Consider the following 25,889-nt stretch of genomic DNA (forward strand, 5'->3'; position numbering starts at 1 on the left):
TGCATAAGCGGCTAGATAGCCTTTGCAGATATATGCCCCACTAAGTATATGTAGGTACTTTGCCGACGAGAGATTAAGCTTTGATTAAATATGTACTCTATGTTAGACGCCGTAAATCTGCTTAGTGCTTCAACTCTACATTGGCCCATTTCCATGTTAATGTAGTATCTGGAGCGCGCTTCCCAGTTAATTGAGTTGACTAACTAGAGCCCAAGAGGGGAGAACTTGAATAAAAGCTCACTTAGATATGTAACACAAACCCGCGCCACAAGATCAAGCACGCAAGCATGCACGAGTAGATCATGAGGATCACTTTCAAGGATAACCCTATATATGCATATCAAAGTAACACCTACCGCGTCGGGTTTGGTGAGATTCAAAGCATTCTAACCACAAAAGATCCCACGGGATATAAGATCTCAAGGAATATGGTACTAAAGAGTTTCTTTCTGTTTAATTTTGCGGGGCTCGCTTTACTTGTTGTAATGCCTCGTGATTTTATCTAAATCTGGGATGCGAGCCGTGTTCCGCGAACTTGAGGGATAACTTTCTAGAGTTAGACATGTCTAGGAATATCTAAACAGTTAACTTGAGTCAATTGAAGATCTTTAGGTGGGTAGCTCATGAGTTGTCATTGGTGATCGTGATCGAGCTGTATTACAAAAAAAAAAAAAAAAAAATTAACATCTGAGGTATGTAAGGTATTCTGTGGATTTGTGCCACCAGGAAAATTAACATAGATAGAAGCCAAACGGTAGAATATATGTGCACGGACCTCTAATTAAACATTGCCAACTTCTTGTACAATTGCAATTGCCTTCATATATATATGTGATGAAAAATCGTCGATTTTTAAATGTAGCTTAGCTGCAGGGTAATTTCTAATTAGATACATCCAAGGTGCAGTGTTCCCCACTTACAAGCGTTTCGACGTAACAGTAATTCCTACCCTGCTCAGCTGGTGAGTAGGCGAACTACCGCCAATTTCAAGTCTCAATGCAGAATCTGCTCAATATCCCGTCGTCCTCTGACTTCACCTGGGTATTTCAAGAATGGTTTCCTTGATATTCCGATAACTAATTAAAAAACGAAGATTAGGAACAGTTATAGAGTAAATCAACACTATTGCAAGGTAGTTACCTCAATCCAAAGTCGAATTGGTATTGGAAGATATTTCATGTATATCAAGGCTAAATAAGCATATATATTGATTAGCCCACCTAAGCCACAAGGGCGGCAAGGCGCAATTGACTACTCCATTCCCAAGGATTTCTGATTTCAAACAATCGGTCGATGTAGTGACCCGAAAATAAATTCGGCATTGTGGTCTAGCCCAGCAGCTCACTTAAAGAGAGTACACTTTGAGAACATCCCTTCTCTCTCCAAGTGATTAAACCATTTTTTTGATGGATGAAGATACGTCCGCTATCGTGAGTTCTTTGAGGTATCTTGAGCCTATCAACATCGACGTCCATGGAGGAGCGCTTCCAACCTTAAAAGCCTCGTTGTTATAGATCTACTGTCTTTCGTTGTATGTCGCGAGGCGAAATTGGTAGAAATACCGCCTTATTGACCACATTTCTTGATGCCAGAGAAGTCTAGACTACACCAAATACTCGACACGGCACATGTTCAGTCACATGGAGCTCATGATCATGGAAGTACCTTGTTTAACTTTGAAAAAGAGTTATGAGAGAAGAGGGGGGGGTGGCCCAAGACACCGTGCTGAAACTCTGATTGTATACACGCGAGTGATATACCATGATTCACATGGCGTACGCGGCGCCAAGGAACGTTTTTGAGACAACACCGACGGTTTCTGGTCTACGCTCCGATTCGTCCAGTGTTTACTTGGTTTATGTTTTACTTGGTGTTACAGAAAACGATCTCCCCTCTCACCAAAATAGGAATGTCCAAATTTTGTATAACTGGGCCTCCATGTGCCCGTCCCAAAACGAAACGTGCACGTACCCCGAATACCATGATTCCCATAGCACTTATCTAAATAAGCTCGCAGCTGCATACAATCCAAAAGCAAAGCGACGACGTTGTTGTGCTTCGGCACTTGTGGTGGTGGTTTTGCAATTCGGGTAACTGCACAAGGATCGGTTAGGACTGGCGCGCAACGGAAAGCTCCATGCAATCCCCCACAGCCGCCCCCACTAGCAATTGAACGGCCTAGAAAATACTTGTTTCCAACACTATGCTTTGATTCAGTACAGCTTCATGAGCGAATTCATCTCAATGGTCTTAATTCTAGATCTTGATCCCGCACCGCCAAGTTAGAAAGAGCGGCGATACCGCCAGGCAATAGATGATCTGATCTGATGTACTTCTCACCTGACGCTCCTTAGCTAACCAAAGCTAGTATACTAGTCTCTAGACTTCAATTCGTTAAGAATCTCGGAGTGATAGCGACCATACTACGTACCATATCCTCTTGTCAGTCTCATGGTATATCCCGTATTACTCGAATCTTTATGGCCGATCTTGTGGGTGACATGACGAAAGAGAGGCTTTCGGATAGGCCAGTTCTGGTAATACCGTCTGGTCTGGAGCTCTCTGGTCAACTGCTATCAAACCTATGAGAGCTCCATACATCACTATAGCTCACCACCGCCAGGCAGCTTGAAGAAGATAACTCTCACGTCCGTGGGAACCACCGAAGTCTGAATCCGAGCTTCCTCCATCTACTTGTTAGCGTTGAGACTCTCTGCCCCAATAGACGGGATTGTTTGGTCCACCGCATACGCATAGGATTGTTAAATATATATTCTAGGTCTTTGAGGTAGTCAGATAAACGGGTTCTTCAATTTCATTTGATCTTTACGAGTCTGTGATGTCTACTGCTTGAAATCCAAACACCTCGGCCACAAGGCATATATCATCCAGCCACAGCTAAAGCTCGTGTGAACCTGGCACCGTGCAAACCCGTACGCTCTCTCCACAACCACAGGTAGGATTCGAACACAAGCAGTTCATACCTACAAAATACAAAAACCAAAAGATTCTACTTGAACCTAACCCATTGTTCAATGGCTTATATACTGGCCGTTCACGGTCATCTTGACAACGTATTAAAATTAAAAACCAGCTCCCACCAATCTTAAACCCCACAGAAACTGATGCCAAGACGTCCCATATCTGCCCAGACTTAAGGAACCTTAACATTTTCTGAGCTAGTATTCTAAATACTTAACTCCAATACTGTAAGCAGGCGGTGGCATCTGGTTAGCTTATCTGATTGTAATTTGGTGATATTCGATATTATATAATGAGAGAACGTACTTGCAAGCTGCTATGTGTTTGGTAGGATTATCTGATAATATCCTAATCGGGAGTGCTTATACAATCTACTATACTATAAAAGAAAAAGTTTTGCTAAACCCTAATCCTACATCCGGCCCTGACAATGGGGGAGAGGGAGACTATGGGGGATATCTCGAGATGGAGACCAACTGGCCAAATAATGAGCGAGACGCTAAGATAATTGTTCAAGCTGCGGTTACGGGCAGAGATCTGATCGATATCACACTTAAACTTCGAGGAGGAGGGCCAAGAAGCTCTAGAAAAAAAAATGTGAAAATAAATTTACAAAAGGTGGTGCTATGAGGTATACCTTTTACGGGTCATGGGTCATGTTCCGCTATAACATACAACACAGCTCCTACTCCCACCCCTCGGGATTGAACCCATGACCTACTGACCGGAAGTAATACTTAAGGGAGCGAGGGTAATAGGAGCTAGGGATACTTAACCCTGCCATAATCTACCATGACGTACTATGGGGCGGTAAATGTGTTAAAAGTAATTTTACCAACGGTAGTAAATTATTTTACCACCGGTGGTGAAAGTAATACCAGTATTTATACCCTATAATGCTAATTTTTACAGACCTTTTGGCCAAAAGGAGCCATATAATGCCGATATATATGAAGATTGTCCACCGGTGGGGAATTTTACCACCGGTGGGAGATTTTCATAAGTTTTAGCATTAATGATTGAACATTTACTTACCTAGTATAGCGCAGCATAAAGACCGAAACCCAGTGTTTATACTAATGGGGAACGTACTAATGTAGGATAGCGTGCAGACACAATGACTGAAATTCAGTTCTTATACCACCGGTGGTAAAACTACTTTTGACACATTTACCGCTCCATAGACGTACATCATGACCCACTGGCCAGAAATGGTCGATTTCCTTTAGCCAACTACAACAAATAATCACAATCACAATTAAAAAAAAAAAAAAAAAAAAAACCAACGGTCTAAAAGTCTAGTGGTATTGGATCTTATTCCGTATATAATTTTATCTGCCACGAGAAAACAGGAACAAACAAACCAACGCAAAGAAAGCCAGGAACGAAAGGAAAAAAGCACATCTATACACCACCCACCAACGGTCAGGGGGAGCAGCAAGAACTTTTCCACTCCCTCCCCTCTAGTTATCCCCGCCACTCTTCTTCACCCACCCCTCTACCGTCCTCCTCGCATCCGTCACGACCCCATCCACCGCCTTCCTGCTCTCCACCAACACCCTCGCACTCTCCCTAATACTCTTCTCCACGCCCTCTCTGACCGCCAAGTGCGTCTCCGCCACCTGCGGCACCTTCTTCTCCCACTCCCACACCAAATCACCCACATTCCTGCTCGTCTCGGGCATGAAATACCAACCGGCGCCCACGGCGACCGCCAGCGGCGTCACCACCCTAATGGGCAACATCCTCCTCCTCACGAGGATCGAGCCCGCCATGGTGCTTACCGCAACATAGAGGAGCCCCGGCACCACCTTCTCCTCGGAGGAGCGCGGGGGCGCGAGCGAGGCGATGGTGGAGGTGACGGTGGACTCGACAGAGAGGTACTTGCTGAAGGCGGAGTCGATCTCGCGCTGTGCGAGCGCGGCGTGGGCGGTGACGAAGCGGCGGGCGGTGCCGATGTGCACGGCGAGGCGATCGGTGGGGGTTGGGGTGCGGGAGTGGGACTCGGGGGTGGAGACCGACGGCTCGGGGGCGGGGGGGTCGTAGAGTGATTTTTTAACCTGGGGGGTCTGTCAGCGGCGGCAATTGGCCTGCAAGAGAAAGGGGGGGGGGGGGGGGGGGGGTGGGGGGAGATACGAGGCGGGTGGTGCCCTCGTCGGCATATACGGTGGAGGTGGTGAAGAAAGCCGTGGTGAGTGCAGCGCCCGCAAAGGCGGCGGGCTACATTTGGTTAGCAGAAAGTCAACAATTTGGTAAATGGGGGAATTGAGGAGTTACCCGCGAGGTGGTGAGCAGGCGGAAGGACATTTCTGGCTGTGTAGTCGTCGTCGGTGATGCCGTTCGGATCGATGATGGAATTTGAGGTTGAGGTTCAAGGATACATGTAGCCGGCTATCAGGATTTGGCGCGGTGGCTTGGCGTGATGGGTGGTGCGCCCTGTAGAGATGCAGTAGGACCGAGTGAGATTCTGTGGTGGTGTTCTCGGCAGAGGCCGGGATGCACAATCGATGATCTACGACGTATGGACCATCCCGAAAGCTCATCATCTTCCTAGGCCATTCAAAAAGAAGATATTATAAGGCATCTCCGCTCGCTTATTGTTAGACATATGAGCCGATATCACAAATGCTGAAAGTCACGCTTAATGTAAGGTAGCTATAGTAAGTGACCTGCAGATTATTATCCCTTAAGCCGTCAGGACCGATTTCAATCCTGTTACTCAAACCCAATACGGAAGTCGTGATATAAACATCGCAGAGAAGTGATCATGATGAATAGCTCCTCACACTATTTCTTATCGGTAAACCGTGATAGATCACCTCATCATGATCACTTCTCTGCGATGTTTATATCACGACTTCCGTATTGGGTTTGAGTAACAGGATTGAAATCGGTCCTGACGGCTTAAGGGATATTAGAGGAAGAGTCCTTTAACCGTGAAGATATACCGGCTAGTCTGGTATATCTGTTCTACTTTTCCAGTGCTGAGTGCTTTCTCTAGCTATGGATACAGTGTTGCTAACTATCGGCTAGCACTTATCGGCGGACGACCTCTAGATTCTGTTACAATACCGGTTTCGGTTCGAGGGCTAGTACTAGAACATGTAATGGGGCGGTTTACTCGTAGATATATTCAATGTGAACGAATAATGAAGTGCTGGAATACATATGGATGGTGAAGCCAAAACCTCAAACCCTAAACCTTGAAATACTTCTCCCAACCCTACTTTGTGTTGTGCTTAGTCGCGTCGGTGGTCTGTGCTGGGAGAAGGCCGGATAGAATGATAAGTGGTGGGAGATCTGAATCGACGGCGTGCGATGAAAAGTCAAGGACAGATTCTCTGTGTTGCATGGCCCCTAGCTTGGTACAACAAAACGGAGGGCACACGGAGCTACATGTAATAGCGTTGAATGCCCTACACACGCACACGTTTACCTCTGTATTACATTATACGGAATTCGAAAAGGTCTAAATGTTACAGTTTTCAGCAGACGTGATCTACAATAACACATGGTGAAAAATGACACAGTTTTTATGTAAAGCCATACTAACTACACAACTATTGACCTTCGACTTCCACGCTGCAAGCTGCACGTTTTCTCCAACCTCCAGAAACTGTCGAAGTCAAAACAACAGCTCTCAGAATTTCATATGGAAGAACCCAACTCTGTGGTCTAGAAATATTAGGACTTCAGCGAGAAGGTCATACCCTGGATGGACCGGTTTCAGAAGTAAGGGTTCTTCTGTCTTATTTCGCTTTAAGTTATTATTTTTTCTGTCTTGCTTTACCCAGTGTCTTCTCTTGTGCTGTCGGGGCTGACTTTTACCTGTTCTAAGCTGGTGTATATAATCAATACATGTAGTTCATTCAACAATTCGATCATACTTTTTCATTTTGGGACAGCGAACTGTACCATTTTGCGCCATGTGTTATTGTAGAGCACGTCTACCAAAAACTGTGTCATTTTAGACCTTTTCCGTATGATATATCAATTTATGCACCTACATCTCGTGGGTTGGGCTTGTCGTATTCGTATTTCTTGGGGTATTTGGTTCACATTAGTGTTAGGAATACGATAGCTCAAAGAAAGAATTCTATTACTGTATCTGCATTTCGTAAGCCTTCACCTATCCAAGGATGAATAACTACATGATTCCCAGCGACAAAAGGTGATGATAACTGACTTTGGCTGAAACTCGATACGCTAGTGCTATCTTAGCAGCAAGTCCTCTACTCTGCGTCCGTCCTCGCGGTAATCTTCCCCTTCACCACCCTCTCCACCGCCTCCCCAATCTCCTCCTCCCCTCCCACCAAATCCACCCACAACCCTCCGGCACCCCCCCTTTCCAACAGTGCCACCCCCACCGCCGCCACATCCGCCCTACTCACCTCCCCCTTTGCCCTCGCCCTCCCCAACTCGACCTTCCCAGTCGCCTCCGCATCCGAGAGCGCCCCGGGCCTCAAATGTATATCCTCCCACCCCACGCTCTTCCCCCCCGCCTTCTCCAGCTTCCGGCTCTCATCATACAGCCAGATATCCGCCTGCAGCTTCGCCTCGCAGTACGTCGGGATCGCCTTCCATCCCGCACGGAACGACGCCACGTCCTCCTCGCCCCAGTATGGCGCTGGCTCGCGCCGCGAGATCAGCGCGGAGACGATCAGGAACTTGGACACGGAGGGAGCGGCGAGAGAGGCGCTGATGTACTTCTTCGCGGCTTCTTGGTCGACGGCGATGGTGCGTTCGGGCCCGCCTTTGCCGCCCGCGCCTGTGGGGAGTCAGTGATCAGAGCCCGGGCTATATATACTACTACTTCCCTATGGGCTGGGGCTGGAGCGGGGACTTACCGGCCGACCAGATAACCCAGTCAATCCCCTCGAGCTGTACTGCGATAGATTCGGGCGTGGCCTCTTCAATTGAGCTGACGGTTGGCTTGACGATGCCTGGGGAGACGGCGTGCGCGTTGATGTCGGGGATGTGGTCGGCGCTGCGGATGATGGAGGTTACGATGTGGCCGGCTTTTGTGAGCAGCTTGGTCATGTGGAGGGCGACCTTGCCGTGGCCTTTATGAGGTTAGAAGTCGGACAGTAACCTAGAGGGGGGTTATAGGGTATGGGGTACCTCCGAGAAGAAGAACTTGGACCATTTTGAGCTATGTGGTGTGGTGGTAAAGTATGGGTATTTTGGGTTTGGAATTGAACGCTAATGGATATCTTGTACAGAAATACTGGATGTATTCTTTTGTGGAGGGAAACTCGCAATATTTAACTACTCCTCTATTCTGCTTCATGTGCGGAGCGGTAACTAATGTGGGGTAATGATCGGATCCGTAATCGGTGCGGCAATTGACGTCATCGGGATCTACAGGGTTGTGCATTACTGGTAGCGCAGTGCAGGGGTCTGATCTGATCTGCGGAACATGCTGCTATGATGATATCCGAGAGGAGTGAATTATTAATTATCAATCAGAATAGTGTAGGGGTAGTAGCGGGTACTAGGGACCTGAGACAGAGACTCGATTACAGTAGGGGAGGTATGGCGAGAATAATCGTAGAGGGTGAGTAGGAGTACAGCTCTAATACAGCAAAATTGTAAAGAAAGTGCTAGTAGGTCTCCCGCCAATAATATGTTTTAAATGGAGTAGTATTTCAATCAGATACTGTCTATGAGTTAGATATGTACTTAGGCATTCAGTAAAAGGTCGTAAAAACAGGGTGTTGCTTTCAAGACCTTTTACTGAATGCCCAACTAAATAGGTAGAAGATCCACCATACCTACTCTACAGTCAAGGACAGCAAGCATCGAATTCCGGGTGCTCGACTGTGACCAGCCGGACCAAATCATCGAGGCTTACGGACCATGAAAATAACACTAATACATAAACCAGGGTACAAGCACCATCTATATAGAATTCCCCACTGTTCTTGTAATCGAGGATACGTTGGCCAAGCGGTACATTGTATTAAGTGATAATTTTAGCAACGGCGCACCGCCAACTGTGCTAAGGAAGGAGTCACGGTGTCAATACTATTTGAACCATTTATGGCTGCGCTCTAGTCTTCCGTTTTCCCTATTTGGTACACAGCTCTTCGACCATCCTGATGAATTTGGTGTGAAGTATGGGTCGGTGGCTGACAGTGTTGCTGGGGGTTGGGGCATGAGCGGTCACTCGTTTTCGCTTGTTTGTGTTACGTCGTATACACTCGTTTCAACTTCCGACCCTGTCTCCTCCGTAGAGTGTGGGAGGACTCGACCCGTATCATTTGTACATGTAGTAATATGAAGATGTATTTAGTTAGGGTATATATCACTAATGATTACACGCCTACTTGAATAACGTGAGTCGGTGGAATCAGTCGTTTATATTGCCAGATTCAGAGGAAATCACTTCAGTTTATTACATGAAGTAATGAATCCACAATAAAGCTAATTTCATTAGCTATAGTTAATCGGCACTCTCAATATTCTACCGCAATATGATGTGCTCAAATTCGTGATGGCAATCTTTGGCATTATGCATGTCAATTGACAGTATGAGAACACAGTATCATCCTAGGTCTATGATCTGATGTTCCGACTTTTGTCTACGTCAAAGTACTTGTGCATACTGTCATAGTTTCTCTTCTATTACTTTTACTATCTTATAATTATAGAAGTTAATATCGAGTGATTTCTGTTCCACCAACACTGGAGTATGGCACTCTAACCTCGCAATATCATCTAAAACGGTCCAAGTCACTGTCTCTTACCGATCATCTACAGACAGCTCTAGCAACGAATTTACCAGTCATACTATTGGACCACCACAACCCACTACTAGTCACACATAGAGCCTACGAAACCTTCTACGTTCTGTCTCTACTTTATGTCACGCTGGACAAGATATACATGAAAACGAGCCAAACATATGGCCGCTATAGCATCATGTGGTCGATGAACAAGCACCGATACAAGATAACTTCTATTTGTGCAAGCCACCTCCACGACCCTTAAATACCCATGGTCCCGCCCTCTTCGTTCTAGATCTTTATCCACTACTCACACATCCCCACACCGCACTAACTGCCTTCCTTGCACTCCAGGTAAAACCAGACTACCATAACTAACCTTTCTCCTCAAAGATATACTCAAATCAAACTAAATGCCTTCACACACTCCTAGTCGCGCTTCTCGTCATTCAATGCCACCTCCCAGTGTTGCCACCGTAAAGTCCTCCCACATGAGTGACAAAATCCGCAACGCTCCCACTCTCGGGCCTGGCGATAGCTTGAGCCAGATGAGCCGGAAGAGCTCTCAGGTTGATGCTAGTCACATTTCGAAGGCATCCAAGTCTCACATCTCTGGCATGAGCGGCTACTCTCGACATGGGGCACCGAGCCACCTCTCGGCGGTACCTGAGATGTCCACCGCCAGCGCTTCGAGCAACATGAGCAACGGCTCAAAGATGCCTAGCCACCTTTCTTGGGCACCTATGTCCCACGTCTCGGGTGGATCAACTCCCCAGAGCTCTTCAAGGCACAGCAGACACGCTCCCGTACTCGACAGCCCCCCTCCATCATCAAAGGGTTCGAATGCACCTTGGTTCTCGGACGAGAATGCCCGCAGCGCTTATCAAGCGATGACCCATAGCCAGGGGAGCTCAGCCTCCAATGCCTCGCGGGGCCAGGGCAGTATGCATGCCCCCAGCCGCCACACGGGAGCGCCCTCATACGTGATGTCGGGCGCGGCTGGCCCCTCCGGGAGCCACCGCACCTCCGCACCACTGTCTATGGTCTCCAACATGAGCGGACAGAGCAACAGTTCTTCTGGCAGCCGCCAGCCAGAGTTTCCAATGTCGGGTGCCTCCGGCGCGAGTGGCCGATCCCATATTTCTTCGTCTAGTCGCCAGTCTGCATCACCAGGCTCCCAGGCTATGAGTATGACCCAGCACGGAGGTAGGACCAGTCACCGTTCCGTGGTACCATCGCCATTGGGCCAGGCCCCTGTTCATCAGGGTATGAGGGGTAAGGTTTCCACACCGGCGCCACGACCTGGGGAGACAGTGGAAGTCAACATCAACATTCGCACTACTAGGAGATAGTGCTTTGTGATGTTTGTTAGTGATAATGTGGCCTCTTCTATTTGCCATAGGCAGTGTGGAAGGAGATGCTATGGTAGATCTTCGGTTTCTGGGTTTGGCAGATATATTTCTATTTTTTTATAGAGAGTGCTTGCACCTCTAACGCTTTGGGTTGAGAATTCTCCTTAGCCCATTATTTCATTTGTTATTTTAGGTTTTCAGGTCACGGGGTCCAGGTTTTAGGATTTACAGTTTTGTCTGCGAATTTTATAATGTGGTATACAATAGCTCTCCGAGTGTTTAGTAATGAAATAATTTACTCTCTTCATACCATAAATAATATTTGTGATTCTCCATCCTAATATCGCGAGTGAGGCGAAACCCAATTATGAATTGACCAAGTGTGATTTACTCAATTTCGTTCTATAGATACTAGAACAGAGCTGATCTGCAGAACCGGATGTATATCAGTGGTTCTCAACTCTAATAGTGGGTAAAGGTTTTAATCCAAAGTTTAAGATGAGATGCACTAATGGTTATGCCTGGGCCAGCCTTGGGATGAGGAAAACATGGGCTTCATTATGGCGGCAAAATATACTGTTGCTAGTCAACCAACGCTCTCATCACTCTCTCCACCCCCTGCGACCAGCACACCAAATAAAGTATCGAGTGATATCTCATGATTGACATGGTTCCCCTTGGGTTACTTCCGTCATGTTTGATTTTGGGGGTATAGTTGAAAAATTTAAATACTTTGGGATTTTCCGGCCATATGATGGCTTAGTCTTTCTTAGGAAAAGGCGTAGAGTCGAACATTCGGTAAATTTGTTGCCATGGAACGTTTTGGCATGTCGCCCTCCTCAAGATAGGCAGAGCAGCTTTCATCGCAGTGATTCGCAGAGCTTAGTAGCAGTCTCTAGCGATCGTGTGTGTGTAACAGTCAATGATTCTGTGATAAAAGTCAAAGCACTACATGTAATTCAATGGAAACTACGAACTGGACCCCGTACTCAGACGAAAGCTGCATCGTATGAAAACAAAATAACCCTAGTACATTGCCGCTGCGAAAGAAAAATCAGAGGGTATGCTCATCATAAGGCATATATCCCTTTCATCTGGATCCAATTAACAGTTAAACATCTCGTTGCCCTGACTAGAGAGGCCCCCGCCCAAAAAGAAAAATAATGATATTAGCATTAATTTTTTAGTATGGCACCAAGCCCCCTTCAACTTGTATGTGGATAAAAGACTCGCTCGGCGGAACCATCAACGACCTTCCATCTCCTACGTAAAAGTGTTGATCAAATCTACAACCCCTCTTCAGACCTGTTTTTTCCGCCTCCATCCGCAAACACAATCATGGATCCCCCAAGCCCCAAGCCTGAGACCAACCAGTCTGACACTGAGCGCCAGGTCGAAACCCCAATCGACCAAGGCCAAAAAGAGATCCATTCCTCCGATGTCGAGCAGAGCGACAACAACGAAGGCAAAACGAAGATCGAAGTTGAAGCAGAAAGTGACCAGACTCACAACTTGTCTGTCCTCCAAGGCCGTTTCCCTCAACGCGTACACACCTACACCGTAGTCAGAGTTGGCGGTTGTAAGCCTATCGTGGTTCAAGGTGATCTATCTGAAGAGCATCACTCCGAGTCAGGCTCCTATCCAGCCCCCAAGCTGCGTAAAATCAAGTCCGAGGATGAGGAGGGTTATTTTGCTCCAGGAGGGTTGGAAAGTGATGACGATTCTGGTACCTTTCGGTCTACGTTCACTAAGGAGAGCTTTGGTTTCTCTATCGGAGCGCCTGGATGGAAGAAAGCACCTCGTTAGTCGTGGAGATGGGTGGAGATGGGAGTATACGGGTACAGAGCGAAGGGTTTGAGAAGCTGGCTGCAGGGAAAGGGAGTCTGTTTTGTACAACGTGGTAATCAGGAAGTTTTCTTGTAGCTTCGGAGTATTTTCTTTTGGGGGAATAAATCTTTAATCAAACTGTATACTCGTGAATTCATATTTGATTCTCATCTTGTAATTTTTATTTTTGTGAGATGAGTTGGGTTGAGTTGGGGGCAGTCAACTTACCTTAAGCTCGAGACGCCTCAAATGTGCTTTTCCCCGCTTGATCAATTTAACGAAGGAGATGATGCCTCGAATATATAGTCTGGTATGGATGAGTAAGCCTAGGGGAAATAGTGCTACTACATGTACATGTAGTATACTAAGTACTTGTAGTTGTATTCAGCTGGTATTCGGATCTACTGTAGCGTAGTACCTTATTAGTCCTTGTAGGTAGAAAGATCGTTTTTGATCGGAACCACTGCCCTAACGTCTCCCCTGGCTGATGGTAATGTGACTTTCTAGGTCCGGGTCTCAGTACGGTATGCGCAGTATACGTCATAGCTCATCGAGGTAGCCCGTCACATTAAATTTCATACACATCAAGCTACGTATACTTTCTTTACGCCTTAATAATATGTCCCATATGTATATAGGTTACACTACTCGGAATTGGGGTTGGATCTGAATTCAGAGTCACTAGCCAGACTCCCCGTTCATTGGACTATCTCCGGTAGTGATTTCTCGTAGACTACATTTGGCCTCAGAGCTTATAGCTGAAATTGGAGTGAGCGAGTGATATTCTATGACGGACCCGCGTGCATTCTTGGGCCTCTAGAATGGCTTTTGAGCGGCGTAATGTAACATCTCCCCAAAGATAGTGATCTTTAAATCTGGGCCAGGATCCACAGCCTAGACCTCTTGGGTATTGGGGTTGGAACCCTTCATAAGCAATAAATACATAGGCAAAGGTGTATATTCTTTTCGTCAGCTTGTTCTCTATATATCGGACTTTTGATCTTTGTGAAGAAAAGAAAAAAGGTTTCTAACTCTTGTACCCTACCTACGGTGGGGGTTTAGACTGGCACATTTTGCCCTAGATCATCAGTAATGTTAATGCGGGCTGAACCAATGCTCGTAGCGGTTATTTTGGCACCTTTGACTAACTTCAGCCTAACCCTTGCTTGGCAATACGTGTTTGATGGGCAACGGCCTAGAACCGGAGCTCCTCACAGTCTACACAAAGATATTGCCTGGCAAGATATCCTACATCTTTGTAACAACGGCTCAGTTTGAGGTCTTCCCATGCACGAAACATACTTCCACCCATGCACATGTATAGTACTTGCATGCGTACCTGCAGAGCTAAGCAATCAATCTGAACTCAATCACCTTCCTATACCTCCAGCTGTTTTATTTACTTAATGCTGTTAGAAATCATCTTTGTATCATTCATCACAAAGCTCCGTGGCGGAGAGTGCATCAAACTAGCGCCATCCACGCCATACGCCCTCTCTACCAGAACTTCAATGTGCTTGAGGTATGGAGAGCTGACTGAATCAACTATATATAGCAAGATTACACAGAATGGCAAAGATGCGATAACGGCTTCGAGTCTCAACGAGCCGCGCGGCCGCTACGCAATGGAAGCTGAATAACATCCTCACGTCCCTGACCATGCATGACCATTGGAAAGCTTGATAAGATATTTGTCCCGTAATTTGAGGCACATACGCCCGAGATGCGCAGACAGGAGTTGTCTAGGTGCGCGACTGTTGGGTATATACCCTCGGATGCAGCGTTAGGGAGGACCACACTCCGATGGTATGTCCACCTGGAGGAGTGCCATTTTGCTCCGATGACCAAGCCACCCGCTGTCTGACGGGGTGCAGCCGTCCTACTCATCGGGTCGGTTAATGAGGCGTCTGTGTCTGGATGACCATGTCCATACGAAATCATAACGGTTCGACAAGTTCATCAAGTTTGCACCCAACTCACTCCATTCACAAGTTCTTTATAAACCGACCCCGAACTATGCACTAAGTATGCTTGATATTTAGCGCAAAAACTTATAACTATCAGACCGAACCCAGAGGTCTATGTTACCCGTTCACCAGGCTCGTTGTTTCAGAACCGGGCTCTGTTGGTCAGTGTTTGTGAGTACATACGCCAAGCTAGCCACGCCCTCTGTTAGCCATCTTTGCGGATAGGGCGCTTTATTGATCAGCGATGCGTGTTGATTAATAGAACGGAATTCTAGACTTTGGTTTAATAAGCAAGGTTACCCTTAAAGGCATCCGAAGCTCTGCAAAGGCGTGATGTGATGTTCAAGTAGTCAAATAAGTGATAACGCCCTTCTTTCATTTCCCGATAGCGCCGGCATGCGAAGTATTAAACAACTTGGATCCTGTGAGTGGGTTTTTGTTGATCTGTCGCATCTATTAGTGTTTCTAGTGTCGGTATTATATTGTTTAGGATGCTCCGTATAAATTCTATCCTGCGGAATAAACGTTAACTCACCACATTGCATCTGAGCTCATACTATGAAAAAGAAAAGGCGCATGTAAGCCTACGACATCTGTATTACCACCCGAACTATATGTAGCCGGGCAAATTCTAACCTGACAGGATACATGTAATCATGTCTACGATTATTAAGGCCCCTTAAACCCTACCGTAGACTAAGGAGAAAGAATGTATCTTCCAAGGGGTCATAAGAACGGCTTACGTACATCTATTTATTTCTATCACCTAGGATAATGTTCAGACGAAGAGAGACTATGCGGAATTTGCGGCCGAGTGATAATTGGTGATCGTTCTGAGGATGATAATGTTCAGAATCGCCCCGAGGAGCCTGGAATGTGAACGCGAATTCCATCAAACCTCTTCTTATATGGAGATACTTGCATCAATGACCCATCCAAGGCGTCTTCAGTGGTTTATGGTAATACCTGACGTATTTTAAATCATGAAAGATCACTCGATTAACAGAGTTAGTCGTGATACACCCCCCACAGCACATGTGGAAGGTGTATACAACTCAGAATATACAAAATCTTGAGGAATATGTAGTAGACAGATCTGTAGAGACACAGCAGTAGTAGAATGTGTATCCGCTGCAAGGGCGGTGTGATACACACCACGCTGTCCTGAATGGCAGATGTTTATAAGGCCAACTATTATAAAACAGGAGAAGATACCTCGTTTTGTCTTTGTCTTTGATTTAGCAACATGCGTTGGAAGATGGAATATCTATATATGTAAACAGGAGAAGACATAGTCATCTGATTAGTGGTATGGGTACAGAACTTTGTCCTAAAATACGAACGATCTTACATGTTGTTCTGGGATTTTTCATATGCATAGGATAGAATTTTAGAGAAAGGGCTTGACGAGTCTTCTATTCCTCGTGTGGCCCTTTCTATGATGACTTATTTTAACTTCTTTCGGATCGTGGACAACGTTAAGATTGAGATCCTATGTATTGAGGATATAAGAGGGCTACTTTAAACTACGATAAAATTGAGGATTGTGAGTGATATTTGATGAATAAGCCTTTTATTTGATGAAGGCGCTTGGTATCTAGCTGGGCTAATGCACCCCTAGAATTCTTCATTCACCCGTAATTAAAAGCCTTGCACAATTTTAAAGCTTCTCTCGGGCTCCATTTTACCTGTATACCACGTTCTATCAGACAAATAGCTTTTACCCCTCACCAAGCTAGTGACACATGTGTTATCGGCGCCCATCAACTGTTTGACAGGCCATCAGATCAGCCGGCGTCTATCGACAGGCATGGGATTGTACTGGTCTGACTCTTTCCAGCAATATGCTAAAAGATACAGAGTAAACCCTGTTGGAAACCCCATTTCTTCTAATTTCCATCCACTTTGAACTGCCTGCACATACGTAATCGCCTCCCCAGTAACCTTGCGGTCTGTGCCAATTCTGCTAAGCATGAGTCCCCTTTGGTCTTCATATGCATTAGCCAGGACTTCAAACAGTATAGCAATCTCTATATTCCCGCATACCAAATGCTTTGTGAACTCGGGTTTAGCTTGTATATCCTGGTTTAAGGCGATCTTGACGGAATAATTTTCATGAATTTCCGCTGCTTCGTCACAGATCATGTATGGATCCCTCAGTTCTAGCAGTGCCATCAGATTCCGATATGTCCTCAGTGTCACAGGCACTAACATCTCGCGAAAGAAATCATGCATCTTCGGTTCAAAGCCATAAAGATTTCCAATGCCCCACCCCTCACCTTGCGAATAGTCTACCCCACCCAATAGGGGCTGAAAGTTCCATTGAGATACCCCGCAGCAGTTCTCGTATTTGAACCTCCGGCCTGAGTCCACAAACTCCACAATGAGGAATGTATCTGTGCTGTGAACATCCAGGGGCGGCATCATGAACGTATACGTAAGGAATCTCTCTGGGCCTAGCTCGCATTGTACCTGCTGCTCCATATCCCAGAGTCTTTGAGCAGGGAGATGAGGCTCTTCTTCGCCGTTTGAGAGAACTGTAGTTATGATTCGCTTCAACGGATTTTGGAGATCGGGGCGGACTCGTAGGTGGAGGGTTTCAATATCAGACTGTATCGAACTAGAGCTGGTATCCATTTCGTCGTCGCCCTCGTCCTCGTCCTGGGGCGCCTCGACTGAGGTGAGGGGTGGAAGTAATATCGGCGCCTCGGCTGGAGGTACCGGTAGTGAGGCGTAATGATGAGGATGGGGAAGATCTCTGGCCCTTTGGTGGTCAGTTGGGATATCTGGGTCTATCAATAAGGGAACTATAGTTCCCAAATCCAAATCCATATCCATATCCATGGGGTGCTAGGTATGTCTTTTAGTTTTAGATGAAATAAATTTAAAATAGGGGCTAGATCACAGAAGACTATCGAGTAAATAGAATTTATTTAACAACATATATTAATACGTGGCCATATTATAGATAGATGTGTATGTGTAATATTTACATTGCAATTGATTGAACCATCTGCCATTTCCTAGATTAGTTAGAGCTACATAGTCAATCAAAAACGTTAAAGCTACACTTATTTCTACAGCGTGAGGTAACATTATTGTAGAAGTATGGGAAGAGCCCTATTAGACGAGTCAGCCACCTAAGCCCTGTTTTTAGACCCCTGTTTCTACAACAATTCTACCTCACCCTATATAGTAGAACATTATAAAGCGCGATGAGTATACTACAGCATATACGTATCTAAAAGAACATTGATATTAGCACCATAATAATATCTGAAAAAAAGTATGCACGCAGTGCATGCATTTTAAATCTATCTCGTCCGCCTCCCCACACAATACCTTTTTCTACCTAATAACATGTAGATATACTTGTACTGAGGATAGTAGATACTCGTCATTTATATCCGCGTGAATAGATGCGCATGTTTTCGTTGCACACAATTGACCATGATATAGTGGCAAAGCCTGATCGTATAGGGTTGCATACAATTAATGAATTATCAATCAAGCCTGATCGTGTAAGATGTAAGTCCCGAGTGATAGACTATGAGGCACGCTGAACGTGAGGATACTTATAACTTATAAAACCCCGTTCGGATATATACATCCTGGTTTTAAGAAATGGCATTCTTGGTTTTCTGGAATTTTATTACCCCTAAAAATGGGTATGGTTGCGGTGTTAGTTAAGGGTTTCGGTAGGTTGGGCTGTGGGGGAGTTGAGGTGCACTGCATGCATTAAATACTCCCGAGAGTTTTTTACTAGGAGCTGTTCTAACCCTTTTGAACTTTCTGAGTCGTTTTAATCCTAAAGGTGCAAAACTTTTCATCTCTTTTCTAGCTGTTTTGTGTCGACGGTTGGCTATACGTGTACTTAATATCACTATTTAGTTTGGCCTATCGAGCGCCCTCTTACCACTGTTACGAAATTCATACCCAACCAAACAATCCCTAAGCCATGCATCCCCCTCAAGGAGACGTGGTATCCTTTAGAAACGGGGTTACGTTGTTGAACTCACTTAATTGGTGGAGAACTGATTGCAGCAGATCCTGCCAAAATGCTAGAATCAGACATTTAGATACTCCCTCACGACCCACGAGATCAGGTAATGTCGGATACAGTAGGTAATAAAACTGTACCTCTGTTGTTTTGGTATCAGAACACAGAGGTGTAACTTTTTCAAATAAACTCTTATAGAAAACGAGTGACACAAGATTTAGCACAATGCAATTCACCTTCTTTCCTTCTATCATTTCGGTTCGCTAAAGCACAGGAAATAATGCCCCATCCAGGTATCGTACCAACCATTCCACCAACCATTCCACCAACCATTGTATCTAATCCAGACCCAAAGAATAAAGTAATAAAAATAATAAAAAGGAAAAGCATATACTCGCGCGTTAATTAAAAGGTCGGAAGTCGTTGCAACCAAATCCCCACACAAAATTCCGATCTTTTAATTAACGCGCGAGTATAAGCTCAATGAAACCCCTAATCCGTTCCTAGGCTGCAATCATTGTTCTTGCCGCCCTCTCCTCTTCACTAATAGGGTACGGTGGGTCATTGTATGCGCTCCCGTATGTACTCGGCGCAAAACTTTCAACCGTTGAGCTTCCGTTTCTTAAAGCAGGATGTACCTCCCGATGCGCCGGGTGAACCTCTGCAACCTGGGGTGTTGTTTGTTGTATAAGGGCAGATGATGGGGCGGTAGCCGTGACCTGCTGTGCTGGAGGCGATTCTTCAATATCCGATGTCCACTGTCGAAGTTCTTCTTCTGCATCGTTCAGAATCTGCCGAGCTTCTCCCTCGCGTTCAAAGGGTTCGTGCATATCTCCTGGGACAACAGGTTCATCGTTGAGAAGCTCAAGCATCCTCCTCCCGTGCCGTGCTAGTATTGCCTGTTTCTCGGCCCGTTCTACTACCGCCGCAAAGTGCTTTACATAAGTCTCCTTTAATTTTGCTCTCGTGATATTCGTGAGCTGTGCTTCCGCGACCAGATTCTCGGCCTCTGCTCGGACAAGCTCCTGCTCTAGTATAGCTAGTCTTGGCGAGTTCGGTTCCTTGTACTCCAATCTTCTAATATCCTCTAATATCCTGGCTCTATTCTCCCTACTCGGTCCGACACTACTCTCGGTGTTCCTGATCGTCTTTAACATTGTTCTGCAGCCTTCCAGGTTTGTTGCAAAACCTTCCTCCAGACCGCCAATCTCGGCAAGAATAACACCGAGTTTGTCAGAGAGCTCTGACACAGCATCGTCGCCCGTTGACTCGCCCCATTCAGATAGCTGGGTTGCAATGCATTGGCGCTCATGCGCAGCGGTGTTGTAGGCTGTGATGACATGATTTTCTGATTTTATAAGGCGGAACAGACGACGAGATAGATCGGGGCGAGTTGAAGCACGGAGAGAGGCAAAGAGGGATACCTTGCGACGCAGAGGAGGGGCAGGAGAGGGGGAGCTACGGGCTGGGGGTTGTTTAGATCGTGTGGAGAGAGTGCGGTGCCTTGAAAGCGCTGGGTCAGCGGGGATTGTGGGGGACTTTCGAATGGTGTAAGGGGGTGGGGGGATGGCCATTTTCGTGTCTTATTGGGAAATTATAAAGATATAGATTTGGGGTAATTAGAAGAGATGAAAGGATTCCTTTGATGATCGTGGTGTAGAAAATTAGAGTTGAAGACCTGCTTACATTTTCAAAAGGAGATGGCTGAAGAGTTTCTTCTTATAAGACTCGTTACCCGTGTAACGAAGCAGGGGTATCCAGTCCTTGTGAACCGGAATTAGTAGCAGTGTAGGTACCTCTAGCGGTAAGGGAAACTATTGTAAACTCAGAAGTAGTGAAAGCTTGATGAAACAGCGGGAGGCGCTTGATCGGGTATGAGCAAAAAAAGATGCGGAAATAGTAGCGCGAATGGTTTGAAGAAGTTGGTTGAGGTCTCGACGTCATTTCCGGGATCTTCTAGTTTCACCAGAAATAATTGGAGCTGTGTGGCTCTTGCACACCCTGCATAACATTAAGCGAGGTGTCGGATACTTAACATAGCGTGGCGCCATCCCGATATGGTTGGTGATTATCTTAGAAGGGCGCTTAGGGAAATGTTGACAGCTCATGGTTGAACATCACAAACATGTGCAGATGTGAATAGAATTTATCGATACATGTAACTAACACACATTAGCAGAATGTTGTCCAAGAGAAGCAAAATTCTTATATGTATGGTGCCTACATGTACCTATTGTCTCGAGCCAGACCCAATAATTAGGCTTAGTGTGGTAGATAATTCGTGTGGTTGATAAGTGCGTCCATACACGTATTTACGTTTAGCTAGTAGTACATGTAGAGGCCATATCAAGAGCTAATTTATTTTAGGATACGTGCAATTATGTAGACTCTTTTTTTCATAATCCGCCTAAAATATCTGCTCTGGAAAGAGTTCATTCCTGCGAAAAAAGAAAGAAAAGGCAATAATATAAAAAATACACAAACGTAAGCTTGATCTCCCCCGAGATCCTAAAGGATATCCTCACAAGAAACGGCCCTGGATTTTTAATTTTCACAAGTCATCATTGAAATCATGGCCGTAATTTCTGTTGTATCTCGGTGTCCCCTCATGATCAGTGGTTACAAGACCTGGGAATACATCTTCGTACTTTTGGTCGGTGTCAACATGACCATGGGCGCACCTAGCCACGAGTCCGAGGACCTCATCTGTGTTTATTAGCTTTTTGGCCCTTCAATTCTTGGTATAAAATAGTGAAGAATAATTTGAGATGAGTGGGATTCGGATTCGTACTTCCAAGAAGCCAATTTACACCTTCCTCCTCAAGTGATGCAAGAACACCCATCTCAGCCCAACATTCGCCCCCTCTACACATTCCCTGTGAGACCCTGATCTTTCTGGTCCACTTCTGTTCGTTGATCTTCCTCGCTCTCTTTACTCGTTTTTGCTCCTCTTCATACTCAGCTCCGGTAATTGCGACTTCGTATTTTCTGTCACCTTTCTTGACACCTTTTTCCTTCAGAGCTTCGTTTACTGCCGCCCTAAATCTATTTTCCTCCCTTTTCCTCCTAAAAGTTTTGATTATTTCGTTGATTGCTATTGTATCTACCCTTACCTCCTCTCCACTGCCCGAGAGGAGAGGTGCACCAGCTGCACCACCAATATCCGCTCTGACACCAACCTCCTCAAGTTTAGACTTTTCCACATCGTCCAAGAACAGGTCACGGCAAAGGTAGGGCGCCTTGAGATTCAAATATTGAAGGTTTCTGGCAAACTGCCTAAAGAGGGGACAGAGATGGGGGGGTAAGGGGTTGTTTCTGCCGTTAGATGGAGATGGTAGTTGGTAGTTTTCTAATTGACGTCTAGCCATGTTTGAGGCGCCATGGTTGGCGGCTATCTTGAGGGTAAAATGGGTCAAGTTGGGCAGGGCATGCGGAAGAAGCTGAGACAATGCTAGAAATTCAAAGGCACGATGATTTAGTCAACGAGAACAATCTGCACTGGAGGGAATGTATCACCTTCGTAGCTTAAGCCATTGATATTACACAGCTCCAATACCTTCAGCTTATGCGCAAAGTTCAAGGCGCTCATAAGAACTGAATCATTGAGTTCGGGGGCCGACTCGACGATTAGATTCGTAATTTTATCAAGACCCTTCAAATCCCCATTATCGAAGACTACTGGTGTTGGGTTCCATGTACTTCCCGCCCCTCCTATCCCAGCATCATGCCTAATCTCTACTTCTCTTAAGTCTGGAAAGCTCTGCCCGTTGAAGATGCCGGACCAAAACTTTTTGTTTGGTCTGCAAACTCCCCGGCCTACGGCTCTATAGTCGTTCATAGGGAAGCGACGAACGGGGATAACCTGAGAACGGGATGAAGCTGATGGACCACCAGAACTTGTACTCACAGCGCCCACTGCAACAGTACCCACATGAAGGATTAGACGACTAATTCTACTGAAAGTGGCTCCCTCGAATGAACAAATTGGTTGAGCGTCACAAGAGCCGTTCTTTATATCAAGAGTGATCTTGACGGTAGGGCAATATCTGAGCCAATTGATAGGTTAGTATATTGAACTATGATTAGATTATTAAAAGAAGGTACATGTATCTGGTGGAAAAACCAAAAGCATGTTTTATGTAAAATCGTAGAGGGTTGAAAGCCCAACACTTGCTATAAATGTAGGATGGGGAGTATACCTTCCGATAACGCTAATCATTCTACTGAGCATGACGGCTGTTGGCCTCGCCCCCGCATTTGGATCAACTGAAATACATAAACTCACAATATTCTTACTTATACCCTCGCCCCAGGTATCAAATGTAGCAGCGCTGTGTAAGGTCCTAACGAAAAGTTGGAGCTTCTCATAGGAGCTGATGGTTGTATGCCGGTACAGAGGTGATTGAACAGAAGCATAAACAGCTTTACTCACTTTGGCAAGCCGTGTTAGGATTGTGGGCGTGAGGTAGGCGTAAATCTGCTCGCTGTTCCGTTATTTGTATTAGCAAGCGAAATTGAGAGGCTTCGTGCTAGCTATAGACATACGAGATCTCGGTAGGAAGACTGGCTAGTGAAGCACCACTATTGAAATAAGGAATATTGTGAGCCATGTTGCGATCGACTCGGGTTTGGTATCAACTGAAGGATTACGCGAATCAAAGCCTGGTAATGGTCAAACAGAGGTGGGGGTTTGGTTGGTAGTAGTAGACAAAACGGCAGAATTAGTAACTATGAGGTGGAGGAAGAGAGGGGGATTCAGTGAGGAGATGGGCCAGCTGCATCTTCAGCTCTAGTAATCAGCCCGTTCCAGCCTCATCTCCAACCACCGACATCGCCTCTTCCGCGGCCGCTAAAAAAACAATATACGTTTTATCATTTAGTCGGTCAAAACCAGATCTGTAGAAGGACTTCACATTTGCTATCAGAAAGAGTCTGTTTTCAATGGTGGGATTATGTGTAATTTATGTGATTTGTCCTTGCAATTAGGCCACACCTCAGCAACTACATGTATTAGAGTAAAGATAAAGTAGACAAGTACTCGACTTAGACCCGATAAGAACCATGCAGGATAAAGAGAAAAAAAATCCGGAATAGACGAAGGAATAATACCAAATAAGGAAAGTCTCTAGCTGTTTTGAATAAAGAAAACGAAAATGACTAATTTCAAACGGATAAGATAGCACTTACCCGGCTCGCTATTGTCCCAAGTTCGCCATTGATCCAGAAAATACTGTAGCAACGGTAACCAAAAATGGAGAGCCTAAAAAAAAGGCGGGGCATCATCGCACCCTAAATAACTGCAGGAGTTGAGCCTCATTGGAATCTGACTCAAATCACACGGAGAAATCCGGTACAAAAGCTTGGCGCGATGAAAATTTTGCCAAATAATCGCCGGCAAAATAAGTACAAACCAAACTTGAAGGCAATTTGTAATATCCACAATACCGAAAACCCTATCCTCTCGATCGATCCTCACTTTTGCAAAAAATACATTTAAACCTATTTTGGAGTACAGTTATAAGGAACTATATGAGCGCACATGAACAAAGGGCTAAACCCAATACATATGCCCGTCATGATCATATATAGACCAAACCTCTTTCGCCAATATAAAAAGTACTTAAGTACATGTACCCGGTGTACCAGCTGGTGTGCATTTACATATAGTTATAGATTTTGACGGGCAGGCTAGTGGGTTGTGGTAGACGAAGAGTTTACTTATCTAAACAATACCTTTACAGAATTAAGGGAGCCAGCTAGAACTCATGATAGAGTGCTAAAATAGTTGTCAGCTTGCAATTGACCTTTGTTCATTTATAATTATGTATTGTAATTGTTTGTATTTTTTGCGGTGCATGCTACATGTACTTTGTACATATGGCTACATGAAGTGTAGAGTACATAATGAATTGACGTTCGTGATGACATCCATATATACACCATCTAGCATACATGTAGCTCTCACTTTATTCATGATCACAGACCATCCCAATTACATGTACTTGTTGCTGTACGTTTAGAATGTTTTTTATGCATATACATAAATTATCGATGTATCTATCTAGCTATGGCCTAAAGGCTCGAGGTCGGCGTACGGCCTAACCTGGAAAGGAATCTCATCTAAATTCGCGTACCAAACATCTATAAATGAAGTTATTAAATTACTCAAGCCAAAAGATACCCAATGTACCTACATAGGCTAACCAGGTAAAATGTACAACATATAGCGAGCTTCTCTTTACGAAAGATGCATGTGTAGATGTATGCACGTACCGGTATGGTATATTACCTAAATAAGCAATCCTAGTACTACAACTGATATTCCCGGCTGCGGCTAGGTACATAAGTACATGTAGGCACATGTGCGTACGAAGTACATGTACCTATAATACAAAATACTCTTATCCCCCGCACTTCCAACTTCATCAATTGCAACTAAAGTACAATACATAATCGAACACAATTCCACATTACATGTGTAATAGTAAAACTAAACTCATGTACAATTGCCCATATTGGAGGTCAAGGTGTAATGGCTCAACGTAGAGTACAAGTAGAATGAGATAATGTATCATGCCAGCGTAGTCAGGCCATAGTTGATGCCCATTTCAATTCTGACTGGCCCAACTAGATTCCCTGCACCCTATATATTATATGTGCAGATTAATACTTCAAAGAACTGTCACCTATACAGCACATTTATTTAAGAATGTAGTGGGAAGTATATCGGACACCTGGCTATCCGAATAGCATAATCAGGTGCATGTAACAGGCATCTGCCCGGGGAATTCCCGGACAATAGTACAGCTAGTGATATTTCCGGGTATGAGAGTACGATCATTTTAATTTAGCCTATCGCTAAACCCCGGTCTCCCTTAACTTGGCACGGCGGGTGTGGCTTCTTTCGAGAATAAAACCGTCCTTGATGTGACGTCTGTCGATCAAGGCAGCATTTACCCCACAATCACTCTTAATCAGTCCTATAACTGGGTTCCTCGGTGTATTACCGCCCGTCTCTCCGCCAGCGAAAGAT

At 45.3% G+C, this 25,889-nt stretch overlaps 9 protein-coding genes across 9 annotated transcripts; 3 read left to right on the forward strand and 6 right to left on the reverse strand.

Moving 5' to 3' along the window:
• Window positions 1-1,761: 1,761 nt before the first annotated feature.
• Window positions 1,762-2,090, forward strand: H6S33_006155 (uncharacterized protein; the record flags this gene model as incomplete). Its single annotated transcript, XM_044837579.1, has 1 exon — window positions 1,762-2,090. A coding segment is annotated over one exon (329 nt), but the record flags the coding sequence as incomplete, so codon positions are not given.
• Window positions 2,091-4,445: 2,355 nt separating this feature from the next.
• Window positions 4,446-5,289, reverse strand: H6S33_006156 (uncharacterized protein; the record flags this gene model as incomplete). Its single annotated transcript, XM_044837581.1, has 3 exons — window positions 4,446-5,042; window positions 5,119-5,202; window positions 5,260-5,289. 3 exons carry the CDS (start codon window positions 5,287-5,289, stop codon window positions 4,446-4,448), a joined length of 711 nt encoding a protein of 236 aa, XP_044699465.1.
• Window positions 5,290-7,214: 1,925 nt separating this feature from the next.
• H6S33_006157 (uncharacterized protein) lies at window positions 7,215-8,128 on the reverse strand (the record flags this gene model as incomplete). Its single annotated transcript, XM_044837582.1, has 3 exons — window positions 7,215-7,750; window positions 7,830-8,045; window positions 8,104-8,128. 3 exons carry the CDS (start codon window positions 8,126-8,128, stop codon window positions 7,215-7,217), a joined length of 777 nt encoding a protein of 258 aa, XP_044699466.1.
• Window positions 8,129-10,162: 2,034 nt separating this feature from the next.
• Window positions 10,163-11,062, forward strand: H6S33_006158 (uncharacterized protein; the record flags this gene model as incomplete). Its single annotated transcript, XM_044837583.1, has 1 exon — window positions 10,163-11,062. The coding sequence occupies one exon, from the start codon at window positions 10,163-10,165 to the stop codon at window positions 11,060-11,062; it is 900 nt and encodes a 299-aa protein (XP_044699467.1).
• A 1,338-nt stretch (window positions 11,063-12,400) lies between these two features.
• On the forward strand, window positions 12,401-12,868 carry H6S33_006159 (uncharacterized protein; the record flags this gene model as incomplete). Its single annotated transcript, XM_044837584.1, has 1 exon — window positions 12,401-12,868. The coding sequence occupies one exon, from the start codon at window positions 12,401-12,403 to the stop codon at window positions 12,866-12,868; it is 468 nt and encodes a 155-aa protein (XP_044699468.1).
• Window positions 12,869-14,488: 1,620 nt separating this feature from the next.
• H6S33_006160 (uncharacterized protein) lies at window positions 14,489-14,830 on the reverse strand (the record flags this gene model as incomplete). Its single annotated transcript, XM_044837585.1, has 1 exon — window positions 14,489-14,830. One exon carries the CDS (start codon window positions 14,828-14,830, stop codon window positions 14,489-14,491), a length of 342 nt encoding a protein of 113 aa, XP_044699469.1.
• A 1,808-nt stretch (window positions 14,831-16,638) lies between these two features.
• Window positions 16,639-17,700, reverse strand: H6S33_006161 (uncharacterized protein; the record flags this gene model as incomplete). The annotated part of the gene is made up of 3 exons (XM_044837586.1): window positions 16,639-16,724; window positions 16,781-16,844; window positions 16,903-17,700. The coding sequence occupies 3 exons, from the start codon at window positions 17,698-17,700 to the stop codon at window positions 16,639-16,641; spliced, it is 948 nt and encodes a 315-aa protein (XP_044699470.1).
• A 1,659-nt stretch (window positions 17,701-19,359) lies between these two features.
• Window positions 19,360-20,430, reverse strand: H6S33_006162 (uncharacterized protein; the record flags this gene model as incomplete). Its single annotated transcript, XM_044837587.1, has 1 exon — window positions 19,360-20,430. One exon carries the CDS (start codon window positions 20,428-20,430, stop codon window positions 19,360-19,362), a length of 1,071 nt encoding a protein of 356 aa, XP_044699471.1.
• Window positions 20,431-21,407: 977 nt separating this feature from the next.
• On the reverse strand, window positions 21,408-23,466 carry H6S33_006163 (uncharacterized protein; the record flags this gene model as incomplete). Its single annotated transcript, XM_044837588.1, has 5 exons — window positions 21,408-21,562; window positions 21,648-22,307; window positions 22,373-22,902; window positions 23,056-23,340; window positions 23,402-23,466. The coding sequence occupies 5 exons, from the start codon at window positions 23,464-23,466 to the stop codon at window positions 21,408-21,410; spliced, it is 1,695 nt and encodes a 564-aa protein (XP_044699472.1).
• Between the last annotated feature and the right edge of the window lie 2,423 nt (window positions 23,467-25,889).

Source organism: Morchella sextelata (assembly GCF_020137385.1).
Source record: "Morchella sextelata strain SCLS chromosome Unknown scls_2, whole genome shotgun sequence".
NCBI classification, from domain to species: domain Eukaryota; kingdom Fungi; phylum Ascomycota; class Pezizomycetes; order Pezizales; family Morchellaceae; genus Morchella; species Morchella sextelata.